At 42.4% G+C, this 13732-nt stretch overlaps 1 protein-coding gene across 10 annotated transcripts in view; it reads right to left on the bottom strand.

The window, feature by feature from the left end:
- myo9aa (myosin IXAa) overlaps positions 1 to 13732 on the bottom strand; it is a 122126-nt gene that overhangs the window by 9028 nt on the left and 99366 nt on the right. For 6 of the 10 annotated variants that reach the window (XM_032522615.1, XM_032522624.1, XM_032522644.1 and 3 more), the window contains 11 exons: positions 13168 to 13248; positions 12861 to 12971; positions 7346 to 7468; positions 6305 to 6454; positions 5241 to 5551; positions 2866 to 4602; positions 2475 to 2574; positions 2040 to 2255; positions 700 to 797; positions 451 to 578; positions 53 to 273 (listed from right to left, as the gene is read on the bottom strand). In XM_032522615.1, the coding sequence (XP_032378506.1) occupies positions 53 to 273; positions 451 to 578; positions 700 to 797; positions 2040 to 2255; positions 2475 to 2574; positions 2866 to 4602; positions 5241 to 5551; positions 6305 to 6454; positions 7346 to 7468; positions 12861 to 12971; positions 13168 to 13248 (3276 nt within the window). The remainder of the gene's footprint in view (positions 1 to 52; positions 274 to 450; positions 579 to 699; positions 798 to 2039; positions 2256 to 2474; positions 2575 to 2865; positions 4603 to 5240; positions 5552 to 6304; positions 6455 to 7345; positions 7469 to 12860; positions 12972 to 13167; positions 13249 to 13732) is intronic. The other 4 variants (XM_032522633.1, XM_032522652.1, XM_032522681.1 and 1 more) reach the window with 3 other exon arrangements.

The following is a 13732-nucleotide window of genomic DNA, read 5'->3' as shown; positions in this document are numbered from 1 at the left end:
CTCTTCACCCACGTGATCTCAAGAGAATCAGAGAGGACATGTTGGTCTGTACCTTCTTCATGAGGAAGTCGTTCATGCTCCTGTAGTCGTTGGTGCAGGTGAGGATCTGCAGCGCGTCGTTCTGCCACTGAGCAGGTTCCAGAGCCACGTTGCTGATCTTAACGCTGCGCCGTCGCCTCACCTTGGGAGACGGCTCCTTGTTCTCCTTCAAGTCTCTGAACCCTCGATCCAACATCAGGTCAGGACTGTAGGGGGGCGACATGTTCTCCTGACCTGCTGTGAAAGAGGATTCCAGTCAGTGACACGTCAGTGGGAATGATACCGGTTAAAAACAAAGGATTTGTGCAAGTGAGTCAAATTTACTCCAAGTCAAATTTACTCCAAGCAAAAAAAGACAGTATTTTAGCACCCAACGTGAGAGTCCTATGTATTTGCTTTTGGATAACGCACCATCTCCCAGCAATGGCCCAGTGTCTCCATAGTCTCCGTCCAGGGAATCAGCCCCACAGATCAACTTTTCTCTGGACGTCTTCTTATCCCCATACTTTGTCTTGCCCCAGAAACGCATCTTACGGACCCTGTGCACAATTAAAACAAAATTGACGAACATTTATCAAAATTAAAATAGCTTTAACTTTAACTTCTAACTTAACTATTAAGATTAAGGCCAAGGCATAGAGACAAAGTTGCTGAACAAACCTTCCATCTTGCGAGTTCTTGCGCATGGAGTCCACTTTGACCAAATCTCCTGAGGACATGGCTTTGTGAATCTTATTTTGCTCCTCAGAGCTTGCAGGCTGGAACAACATTAAGTCGGATTAGTTCAAGATGGGCCAAAACCCAAGAAAAGCCTCTCTTTTTGTGAATTCACATGAGTAGATTATGACTTAAGGACAAGTTGAAGCCAGCCAGTAGATGGCAGCATCACACTACTGGTGCTACAGCAGCAGCAGCAGCTTCTAGGTATCATTAGTAAACGTGTTAAAGGGGCGCCACACAGTTTTGGCAATTTCTATACTGTTTTCTCGCTTTTTTGCTCACAGGTTTCTCTATAGAGCTCCCCCTACAGCTTCGGAATAGATATTTGGCAGCTCCTATGTTTATTTGGGTCTGACTCCTCACTCGGTCAGTCCTCCGTTTCCTCTTTCTCCGTTCCAAATTTTTTTTAATTTTTTGCCGGCACAGCCATGACAATAGTGTGGAAAAACTTCATCACTACCTTGTTTTTATAGCTATCAGTTCCTGAATGGGGGCATGTAGGCCTATGTGTGCAGTGCTGTGAAGCAATTTGTTACATAGCGAGACTTGATATCACGCAATACTTCATGATGCTGAGGCCGGCAAGCAAAAGTTGCAACGGTGTTTTTTCCTAACTGAAACACAGGCGCTAAGGGAAGTGAGACGACCACCGTTCAACCCGAACAAAAAGTCATATAATAATTCCAATGACTCCGAAGCCGTTCAGTTAAGGTAAATTAAAATAATAAAACTGCATAGTTCCCCTTTAACGCTGTTTATAGTTATCATGATATTACAAAGCACCAAAACAACAAATAATTCCTTTGAAATATATGTATGACACAACAACATATGACAGAAGAAGAACATCGGTTTTCCCAGGAAGAAAAAACGTTAAAAGGCACGAGAAATTTGTTAAGTGATGAAGAAGTTCAAGAGTGAATGAAGACCTTTTTCAAGCATTCCCAAGGTTAAAAACCTGACTAGTGCTAAGAGCTGGGAGAGGAAATATAACCAAGTGACATGCAAATATTGTTAATAACCGGGAGGAAAATAGTCAGCGTTACAGCTGTGGGAGACAGAGAAGCCATAGCATGTTAGAAAAGCAACTATGTTAAAGGTTTACATTTAAAATGTGTACCACTCTTACGGAAAGTTAGTGTACAGTTTTAGAAAGTTTGTTGAAGTTCAGCTTGGGTGCAGATCTATGCGCTCTCTGCTGAGGGGGTTAGAAATATCAAAGAGAAGCCACGCTTTAAAAACATATAGAGGGCCACTGTTACGCCGTGGGCGCCGGTTACCATGTCTGAGTCACTGAAACAGGACTTTCTTAAGCCCGCGTCCGTGGAGCTCTGTTTGGAGAGGGGTAGAGTGTAATGACAGGGGCTGACGGGGCTGTCGCCATCATAGTCATCCTCGTCTGAATCGCCCCCAACTGACAGGCTGGGGGCGCGCGTGAGGAAGTCGGAGCGGGTCCGTGCCATTCTGGCTTTCTTTTTTTGGCCTGCTCTGCCAACCTGGAGTTTTATCACAAGTGATAACAAAGCATGTTTAAAAGGTGCCTTTATTATCCGCAGAAGAGCTTTAGTGCATTGCATTTCATGTAGGTCTTTAGTGCAAGACTGGGAGCTGCCAAGATTCATTAATTTACTCACAACATAAAAAGACACTCCTGCAAACTTCCAAACGCATGCTATGTCTATTTTCTAAAAAAAGAAAAGGGAGAGATTGCTTACATCACGCGCCTTTGCTCCTTTAGAGGGCTTGGAGACTGGTGATGGTCCTTCTCTGGGAATGGCTGCAGGCGTTTCCTTAGTGACAGCATCACTGTCGAACCTCGTGGACAAAAAGAAGATACAAAGCCAACAAAATGTTAATAAATGAAAAGTTAAGTTTTCTACCAAAGAGGTCATTGAAAATGTCCATGTGGTTACTGCAGCTTTCAAATGTGTCTCTTGACTTTTGCGGTACCCGTCTTGTTTATTCTTTATTTTCTCTTAATATATTCATTGTTGCTAATTCCATGTATATAAAAACCCACTTAGCAATACACCTGAGTTTGATTGGAAAAAAACTAAAAACGAGATAACAAAAACGCAAACAGCAATGTTTGACTTCATTACTCACTTTGTAAATGTGACTTTGTCGTTTGGAGAGAAGAAGATGTTCGGCTTGTCCGTCGTACTAACGGTGTCTTTTTGAGTACTTGGTGGCTTCTTGGTTGCTGCTCTGGCTCTGGTTCCTCCTCCTCCATCTTTAGACTCCAGCGTGAGTTTGGGAGCCCAGCCCTCAGCAACAGGCTTCCTCTCCTTGCGTCTTTCTCTGGGAACAGAAGCAGGTGGAGGAGGCAGCTGGGGGTGAGGGGTACCGCCCTGTGGGTCTACACCCGGCGGAGAGCGCACTGACGGGGGGGTGGAGACTGACTGTGTTCTGCCATGAGGAACTAGCCCTGCTGTTTTCTCAATTAGCAGGGAACTGGGTCTAAGGGGCTTTCCGGAGGTTGCGGCTCCGCCAATATCTTGTCCTGCCTGCCGACTCTGCTGTATTCTGTGCAGAGCTTCTCCTCTGTGTTTCTCAAACATGTCTCTCTCGTACTGAGCGAAGTAAAGACGCTGGCGCTCCAGCACTTCTTTCTGTTGTCTGATCTGCTCCATCATCTCCTTCTCGTTCTGTTGCCGCTGATTACGCTGCCTCACCTCCTTCTCCTCGTTTAGTCGCACCAGCTTCTCTATGACAGCCTGGTCGGCCTGGGGGACAGCGGTAGGAACGGGGACGGGAGCTGGGTCTGCCTTCTCCCCAGTCTGGGATGCCCAATCTCGAACCTCTACAGGAGGACGGACAATATCACTCAGCTCTTGGCTTAGTGGCGTTTCTTTCTGCATGCTGATGACCACCACCACTGGGCGACGCGAGGACTCCCGCCTTTCTTTGAGAGTCTTGGTAACAGTGGTGGATGTAGAGACGGCTGCCTCGGTGGTTTGTCTGGGCTCTTCGGCGGGACGACAAGAGACGACAGTGCTGCCCTCGCTCGAAGGAACGTAAAAGGTAGGGAGGTAGTTCTCGATTTTGGGCGGATGTGTGGGGGCAGAGGGGGCTGCCAGATTCATTTTGGTCTGGCCCTGGCCGCCAGCATCAGAAACCACCGTCCTATGTGGTTCCACTGGCTCTGGGTTTGTTGAAACAACCTCGGCATTAGGCTCAGGTTCCGGACCTACCAAAGGAACAGGGGAGCAGAGGTCCTCGCTGTCTGTCACCTCTTCGACAGCCTTGGGTGGCTCGTCATCCATACTGAGAAGCTCAAAGCTGCCTTTGGAGCTCTGGCTGTCGGGCGTGCCCTGGGGCGAAGGGAGAGGTGGTGTTGCCGGGGGCACCAGCTCCAGAGACCAGCGGCGTTCCTCAGATGGTGATGAGGGTCCGCCGCTGGTCGCCCGCACCTTGAGTAGCTCCAGGCTGAACTTGGCCTGCTCCAACTCTCTCATCCGCCGGCTCTCTCTCTTGGCCCGAGTGGTTTTCTGGCTGGGCTCGTCTGTAGTTCTGGACCTCTCTCGCACCACCACAGTGGAGGTCTGCATCGGGTCCGGTGCTTCAGTTTGCACTTTAGAGGCATTCTCTTTGGTCCTAGCATGCTCTCTTTCTTCTCCTTCTTCTTGAGCCGCACCCTCATGGCTGCTGAGGGTTTGGAGGCTCCTTTCTCGCTGCTCGTAGGAGCGATCCTCCCACGTGCTGAGGTCCAACCCCATTATCCTCTCAGCCGGATCCTCTTCTTCCTCTGGTGAGAGACTCACCTGGCCATTCTGCAGTTGAAGCAGCTTCTCCTGCTGCTCCTTCTTGTCCCTCCTTGTCTGTTCTTGCCGTTTTTTGAAGCTGTCAATCAAGAAGCCATCGCTACAAATTTAGTTCATGCCAAACAACTTCCTACTCTCATGATCAAGATACATTTTAAACTGTTATTCAGAACAAAACTTCCACAAGTATTCACCAAAGTCAAAAGTCTTGCACTCGGCAGCTCAGCTGATTACAGAGCAGCTTGGGGTTGGACTGCTTGCGTAATGGCATGCTCTTACCAAGCCCGCTCTATAAGCACACTGAACAATGACCAAATACACTACAGGAGCTGTGTGCAAAGATTAATCTGGCTTTTCACCAGCTTGAGCAAAAATGATGCAGTCACTTAAGCTATTTGCAGAGCATTAAGCCTTTGTAAAAATGCGAAACATATTTGCTTTTGTTAAAACACAGAACATGATTTTATTGAACAAATTGAAAATGGAATTGCATACAAAAGGCACCACTAAAAAAAGAAAGACGGATACATTATAAAGTGCAGTTTTCCACTAACATTTTCTTTTAACTAACAATAAAATCACTGAGTGTCTTTCTTTTGCAGCCTTTCGTGATGTGTTGCACAAGTTGATATCGCGATGATGATGATGAAAAAATGAAAAAATATGATTTATTGTGCAGCCCTAGCTCAGAATAAGGTGTTTGACAGAATGGCTTACCTCTGCCTGGTGAGGAATCCTCTGCTTATTGCTTGGAGTTGTACCACAGCATGATACAGACGCAAGTAGGCTTCTCTGGCTTGATGACAGCGCCAGGCCGTCTGAATGAGCAGAGCTGCTGTGCAGCGCCGGTGGAGCCATAACCTCCATGCCCTCTGCAGCACCAGAGCGGCCTCCCTCCACAGCCTGAACTTCTGACGCTCCCTGGAACCTCGCCAGTGTGTCTGCAGACACAGAGCTGCCCTCTCCTGGACGTTAGGGTCATAATCCTCCTCTTCCTCTTCTATGGACTGGTACAAACGCCACCATTTCTGTGAAGAGATGATGATAATGATAAATTGTTTTCATGATACTACATACGTTTTTTTTTGTTCACTCAATACAGCAACTCCATTAGAAGTATAAGCCATCTTTACTCAAAAGTCAATCTCAATTTACTTTCTCATTGGGACTTAAAAAACAATTCATTCACAGAGCAACAGTGGATATGTCTGTGAGTGACAAGTTTTACACAGATTTCACATTACTCTTAAAAGTAATTTCCATTTTAGGAACTAAAATAAAACACCCTTGATATTAACATGCACCTTTGGTCCTTTCATTCAAATGTAGGGCTGCACTGAGCTGGGACTGGGCAGTACGCAAGAAATGAATAGCGCTATATTATTACCAATATTTTTCTGATATTGATTTGTATCACAATATTACAAATGTAAGGTAAATCATTTATAACATGAACTGTGTTCATTCAACATACAACCCGTCTCACCTCAGTGAAACAAAAACCTATTTGTTAGTCTTTAATTAAAATCAGCTTGGATTCATAAATTTGCACAACTAAATTTTGTAAAACTACGACATGATGGGATCATCTTATTAATAATATAATAATAATAATAAACAATAATACTGAATCAACGCCCAGCCGATAGTATAAACAACTCTCAGGAACATTTACCTAAACAAAAAACAACAAAAAGGTGATTTAAATCAAACTAAAGGAAAAGCCTGAAATGAAGCCGATGGAGATGAGCGCACTGCTAATGCAAAGCCCTGTACGGTACCTGGATGCAGATCGCCGCTTCTCTCATTCTGAGAAAGTGCTTCCTCTTCAGCTGGACTCTGAATCGCCTCTGCAGCGTGACGATGCGTCGGAGAACTTCTGTGTGGAGTACGGCCTGCAGACGCTGCCGCTCAGCCTCCCGCAGAAACACCTGAGAGGAGGGACCACGATGGGAGTCAGCACACGCACACACACACACACACACACACACACACACACACTTTTAAAAAAGCTCACACACAAACCTCAGAGATCCCTGGCTAGATACATGGCCACAACTATGTCAGGTATGATCCACTAATTATATAGACAGCATCCCAAAGGCATCCCCTCCATCATGACTCATTCATAGCCACACCAAATACGGGACACTGTCTTCATTACATCCTTTTTTGTCCCCCAGAGGGAGGATGCTTTTTAGTTAATATGAGGTTATCCCCAACACTACCCTTTCCCTTTGTCTATGACTCTATTTATAGTTTGTGGTTTAATAAACTAACTGAGTTCCAGTCATTTTAAACCCCCACATTATCCTTGTCAATCAGTTTTGGGTTTTGGACTCCACTAACACAGTAACACATAACATACAATAATGAGCCCAAACATTTTCTTTTCGCCAATGTCACCAAACAATGACTTAACAGAAGAAAACCACAGTTTGGCTCTCATTTTTTCCACACCATATTTTCAAACAGCGAGTTCAAAAACGTACATGGAGCGACAGCATATCACACTGGCTGCACCAATTCATCACATTTAATATTATCAGATATAATATAAGTTTATATACAATGAGCTGTCACTCTGCTGTCGTAGGAAACTTTGGGACCACCAATGAAATCTAAACATAACTTCAGATAGCTGAACAACGCATTCATTTGTAATGACAAACACATTTTGTACATGTTGCTTGTACAGTAAAGAAGCTTGTTCAGACAGGAACAATGTGTTACATGTATATTTTTAACAGATGATCGCAACATGTTTAATTAAAAAAAAAAAAAAAAAAAAAAGGGAGGACAGGAGAGGCCAGGGTAAATACCATTGTCTTTCCCACTTGGTAGCCATCTGCTTCGAGGTCTAGCTGGTCCAGACTCCGCCGGATGCCCTCTCTGGTAGCACTGGTGCCCTCTGGGAGCAGCACACAGAAGTGATGGACAAAATCCTATCAAGAAAACAAGGAAATGTGTTGATGAGAAATATCTTTAGTACCCTACAGTAGTGTTTCTAAAACTTTTTTTTAATATAGTACCCCCTTTGAATTGCTTCTTTAACCCTTGTATGGTATTCAAGTCAAATTGAGCCATTTAAAATTTAAAAAAAATGGTACAAGTTACATTTTTTTCCACATGAAAATCAATGGCCTTATTTTCTGTGATAAACATGTATCCCTGACTCAATTCAGAAAATTATTCTGGATATGACCACTTATGTTTTTTCCAAGATAAGAATGATCACATAGTGGATTTTTAACCGTGAATTATAACCTCATGACAAAAAACAAATCCCACTTTCATTTTTTATTGTGTTTTAGTAGAGACTGATTACATTCCCTAAACATATGTGTTATCTCAATTGTTTGAAATTGAGATAAAGACAATATTTGTTAATAGATTATGAAGTAACATTTTATTTCACAATTGTTTTTAAAACCCCAAATAAGTCATGGGTCAATTTGCCCCGAGGGATACGAGAGGACCTCGAAAGTGAAGACGACACAGGGGTTAAGCCAAGTACCCCCTGAACAGGGCAAAACCTTTTTGGTAGAAAACTAACCCTAAATAAAGAGGTACAATACAGCGCTGGCAGGGATAGATTCACTAAACAACCTTTTTTTATACAAAAACATTTAAATCTTACATTTGAAATGTTAAGAATCCATCACTTAATTAATTTGTTATTATAGTATAATTATTTTAGAAATTATGCATGACATTTTTATATTAGCATTTTTTTTGCAAAAATGTCACGTCCCCACTGTAGTACTCCAAAGTACCCCTAGGGTTACATATACCCCCATTTGAGAAACACTGCCCTACTGTATCTGTTCTGGATTTTACATTTGTGTCATGGTCACACGATTTCTGTCCAGGAATGTGTTTAACAAAAGGTTTACTTTCTGCTAAAGCCATCTGGACTGAACACAGGATTAATTGGTTGGGGTTGTACAACTCTGTGGCTCTGAATTTAAAATATAACTCTTGACCTGCAGCAGAAACATAAGCAACCTCGTGCAGCATCTCTTGAGCAAAAAAATAAAAATAAAAAATAAAAAAGGCTCATGTGGTTTCAGGTAAAAGTCCATGCTGTCCATATTTGCAGGGGGTTCAAACATCACGGCATAAATATGCTGAACTCCCACTCTTCGAACTGAGGCTCTTTGTCTGAATTCAATACACTCTGGGCTGCAGGGGGTGGATAGGGAAACAGATGCTGTGTTTATACAATTACAATCACGGGGAGTGTTTCAGAGACCCGAGGACAAAGGAAAGGCTCTGTTCTGAAGAGTCGGGAAACAGCACAGTCCTCCACAGTGATACCATGCCCAAGATATTTCTCATTAGCGCTGACCGCAGCGCTAAATGGAGATGTCTGATGCTCAAATCCTCTGAGTGAGCTCATCCAAATAGTTAGTTTTATGAGTTTGCACTCCGTAGATTTTAAGGTCAGTCCACACAAATAACTAAATATATTGTGTCCTTTTTTATATACAGTAAGTTTTCAAATATTAAAGGGAATTTTTTTCCCCCAATGGTGGAAGAAGTACCAGTACAATGTAAAAAAGCAAACAAGATCAAAATCCTACTTCAGTAAAAGTACCCAGAGTAAAAAATACTCCAAATAATACCAAAAATGGCTTCAGTGGCTGATGTATTATTTATTACGTTCTTATACTGTGAATGCTGCTGACGCAACAATGTGTTAGTAGTCTTTTTACTGTTGTAGCTGGTCCAGGTGGAGCTAGTTTTAACTGCTTTTTAAGTATTTCAGTCCAGTGGTTCTCAATCTCGGGGGCGGAGGGGTGGTGAGATGATTAATGGGAGAGGAAAGAAGAGAAAACGCTCTGCTACTAAAACATACATACATTTTTTTCCACTACAATCTTTATTTTATTTTAATTTTTAAAATATTGTATAATTGTATCTATTTGGGCATCAAACAAATATTCATATAAAACCGTCTGAGAAGTTTAGAGCAGAGGTGCCAAAATTCTTTCATAAGAAGGGCCAAAAATGTGTCTGGATGAAAGGCTGTGGGCCAAAAAGTAAATTTTTAAAATAATACTGCTCTTTAATCTGCATTTATATATTATATTACACAACATTTACAGTTATTTATCACTTGCAATAGTGGTAGACATGAGCCCTGTCTTTGTTTTTCAAAAGTCTTTCAACATTAGGGCTCCAGCTGACTTACTAAATGTTCTTTTATCAGTGTGCCACTGCCTGGATCGCTCCATCTTGACTGGCTGACTCAAAACCAGTAACGTTAGCACGGCTAATTTTTGGCAGCTAAAACTTACGTGCTTAATTTAATAAGGGAGGTTAGCAACACTGTGCTTCACATTGCTGTAAAACTCAGATGATGTACTTTTTAGCTGCATAAAACAAAGTATCGTAGTCATTCCAGTTAGGATTTTACAGCAAAATAAGAGGAAAATAAGCAGGGGCATGTCATATGCCATGGGGGGCCAAAACAAAAGGAACACGGGCCAAACTTGGTCCGCGGGCCCCAAATTGGGCAGCCTTGGTTTAGAGGGTAACTGTTGCTTTGTCGGAACTGCTTAATACTCACAAGACATCTAAAGCATGAAACGCAGCCCCAACTACAGTACACTGCAGTACACTGTTTTTTGTCACAAGTCAACAACCAAAACCACTGCTTTAACTTTTAACAAAGCACTGTATTTTATAAGATGATCACATTTTTTAAAGTAAAATCTTATTCTTAAAAGTAACTAGTAATTTAGCTGTTGGATACATTTTATGGAGGCAAACTTGCTTCCCTCTAAAATATAGTAAAGTAGAAGAATCCACATTCAGTAGCATGAAGTAGATATTCTTAAGTAAAGTACTTCCATCCATTATGTGTAACTGCAGATCCTTGACAGGGTTGTTGGGGGAGCTGGAGCCGATCCTAGCTGGCGTAGGGCGAGCGGTGGGGTACACCCTGGACAGGTCGCCAGACTATCACAGGGCTGACACCGCTCACGCTCACATTCACACCTACAGGCAGTTTAGAGTCAACAATTCACCTAACCCGCATGTCTTTGGACAGTGAGAGGAAGCAGGACAACCTGCAGCAACCCACACTAAAGCGGGGAGGACAGGTAAACTCCACACAGAAGGGCCCAAGCTAACAGCGGCACCACCCTACATTAGGGCTGCACAATTAATCGCAATTTCATCAAAATCGCAATATGAACTAGTGCAATATCCAAATCGCAAGGGGCAAAATAGTGTCAAACCTTTCTGAATTAAGTAGCGTGGTGCTGAAGACACGGCAAGGCCTACAAATTGTATTCAACAGACTAAATCGTCAAAAAACAAAATCGGTTTAATCTTAATTTGAATGAAAATGAGAAAGATTATACAAAAATGATCATTCCCTCTAATATCGTGAATCATATCGCGAATGCAATGTCAGTCAAAATAATGGCAATTAGATATTTTCCCCATATGGTGCAGCCCTACCCTACAGTAAGTAAAGTAAAAATACCTTAAAATTACACAATGACATCTGGTTAACTTGTAAAATAGTGAAACTGTCCCCAGCAAGGTCTGTGCACTACGCTGAGCCACTGGGACAGTTTTATGGACAGAATTAATGTTGTTAAAATGACTCTGAAATGACTTTTTTTCTACTATTGGAGTGCCATGATTTAAATTACTTTTGATTGTATTCAGGAGGCACGAGGAGTCACAGTGCCCAAGCAAATAACATCTAACCTACCTGCATGTCTACAGTAGATAGCATTAAAGTTACATGGGGGAATAAGTTGTGGTTTGGTGAAGTGATTGCTTTAGAACCTAGCACAGTGACTTCATCTTTGCCTAAAACCTTGACGTGACATGAGCGGCACAAATGAACATTCAAGACCACTAAATGGAAACTAATGTAAGCAAAAACCGGAGTGAGCCACTCCCAAACGTTTTCCGTCCAAAAGACTCACTACCAATCAGCATTGGAAAACATGATCTGCTTTATTAGTCACACAGTGTTTCTCCAAGGGTTGACATCATTCTTACAAAAGCCAGTGTGGTTAAGATGGCTGCCACCTCCCGTCCCTCATAATTCCCCCTTGACACAACACACAATGAATCGCGGCTCAAACGACATCAGCGACATGTTTGCTGGAGATGAATACATCGCTGGCACCTAAAGTCGTGGAAACCTAGGTGTCGTTTGTGTTTTGGGACGTGAGCAGTGAGATTGATAGCGCATCAGTGTTCTGGCCTGCACACGCCTCACAGAGGGAACATGTTAATGTGATCTGCTGCTGAACTCGTAGCATCTGGCTTATCGAGTGTTTGCTTCCTGGATAACATGATACTTAGAATTTCTGGAGAGAATAGAGGATGAAGTGGATCTGTTATAACTCTAAAACTAGAAGGGGGGAAACTGCATCAATTATACACACAAAGGTCAGTTCACTAGTTGGGGTTAGTAGTACTCAGCAAATGAAAAATGAAAATGAAAATGTGTCTGATTAAATAATTCTCAAACTGGGCTCGGAGACAACTTTTTATTTTATCTGCAAAATTCTGCATTGCAAACTGGGGCTGTAGATTTTAAAATGTTTACTTTATATAATGTATCAATACTTTTGTCACTTTTAGTGATGGAAGAAGTATTCAAATAATTAAGTCAAAGAAGCACCAGCACAATTTTAAAAATACTCCATCAAATGTAAAGACCTTTACAATTTGTCTTCATACACACGCACACATTCACACACACTGATGGTGGCAAGATCAGTGTCTTGCTCTAGTACAGGAGGAGCCAGGAATCAAACCCCCAACCGTGTGATTAAAGAACGACCCACTCCCCCTCCTGAGCCACAGCCGCCCAACCCAGTTTCAGGGTAAAGCCCTGCCCCAAAATCTTACTAGAAAAAAGTAACTAAGCTGTTCAAGAGCAAGATGTAATTTGAATTACTTTAGATACTGTTGGGGAGTTAATCTTTAACAATGAATCATTTATTCAGATCACCTTTTTTGGGTAAAATCTTAATCTGCAAATGTATCTAGTGACTATTGCTTTCAAATAAATGTAATTGAGTCAACAGTGCAATATTTTGCTTTTGAAATGTAGTGAAGTATGAGTTCATTGCAAGTAATGTATCCCAAAATTATACTAAAGTAGTGTTACATGCTACCACTTCTTATAAATAAACTTTACATGTGTACTGTATTTACTTATTTCCAATTGCTCCAAAAGCTTGTTTCTTTCAAATTTACTATGCTAGATATAAAATCATATAAGTGATAAGAAAACAATTATAATGGGGATGATGATGAAAGAGTATTTTCAGGGTGTAGATGTGCGTGCGTTACCTTGAAGCTGTACTTTATGTTGTAGCCCGACTGCCGGATGCGCACAGTCTCCAGCATACCCGTGTAACGCAGCTGCCTCAGCACCAGGTTGTCATTAAACCGTAAGGGCAGCTGAGAAAAAGAACAAAAGATCATCGATGAGAGGAGAACATTGCAGAAAAAAGGAAAAGCAACATGCAGCAGAGGAGAAGAAGGGAAAATGATAAACAGCTTTAGAAAAGTCCAAACTTCAAAAGGAAATGAAAAATGCTTTGAAAACAAAACCAAGGCCGTGAAGTGGCCACAGTCTGGAGGGAGCGCACTGTACCTTCTCAGCATTGGAACGGATGCACTTGACAAAATAAGGCTCAGACTGACCCAGAGTCTCCATTAGCTTATTGAGGGAGGCCTGCAAACAGAGACAAAAAAACAACAACAAAGAGTCATATTTAGCACAAAGCACAGAACATATGGCGCATACAGAGACACACTGCTTGCGTTGCCCCCACAGTTGATTGACAGGCAGAAGTTAAAGTCAGGTGGTTCTGTCGGCTGTGAATAACTGTTGGTCCATCTGTGAGGAAAACTCTTTGCTGCAAGATTAAAGTCACCGCCTGGGATCATAAATACAAGCAATATGTCCACATAAGCATGTGGTTCTATAGGGGGGAAAAAAGAAACCATATGTGTAGTACTTCCATGTGCAATTATTGTGTGTGTGTGTAAACAAATGCACATGTGTGTCATGTGTCAGCATGTGTGTGATAACTCAGTGGCAGGAGGAATTCACTCTCCTGCTCCTCCTCCACAGGAGTGTAAGCAATCAGCGCAGCTCAGGAAGTGGGAAGTGAAGTCATCCACACACCCACACACACACACACACACACACACAC

The sequence above is a fragment of the Etheostoma spectabile genome, chromosome 1 (genome assembly GCF_008692095.1).
Source record: "Etheostoma spectabile isolate EspeVRDwgs_2016 chromosome 1, UIUC_Espe_1.0, whole genome shotgun sequence".
NCBI lineage: Eukaryota > Metazoa > Chordata > Actinopteri > Perciformes > Percidae > Etheostoma > Etheostoma spectabile.
Note: the sequence above shows the minus strand (reverse complement) of the source record. Positions and strands in the feature narration are given on the sequence as shown.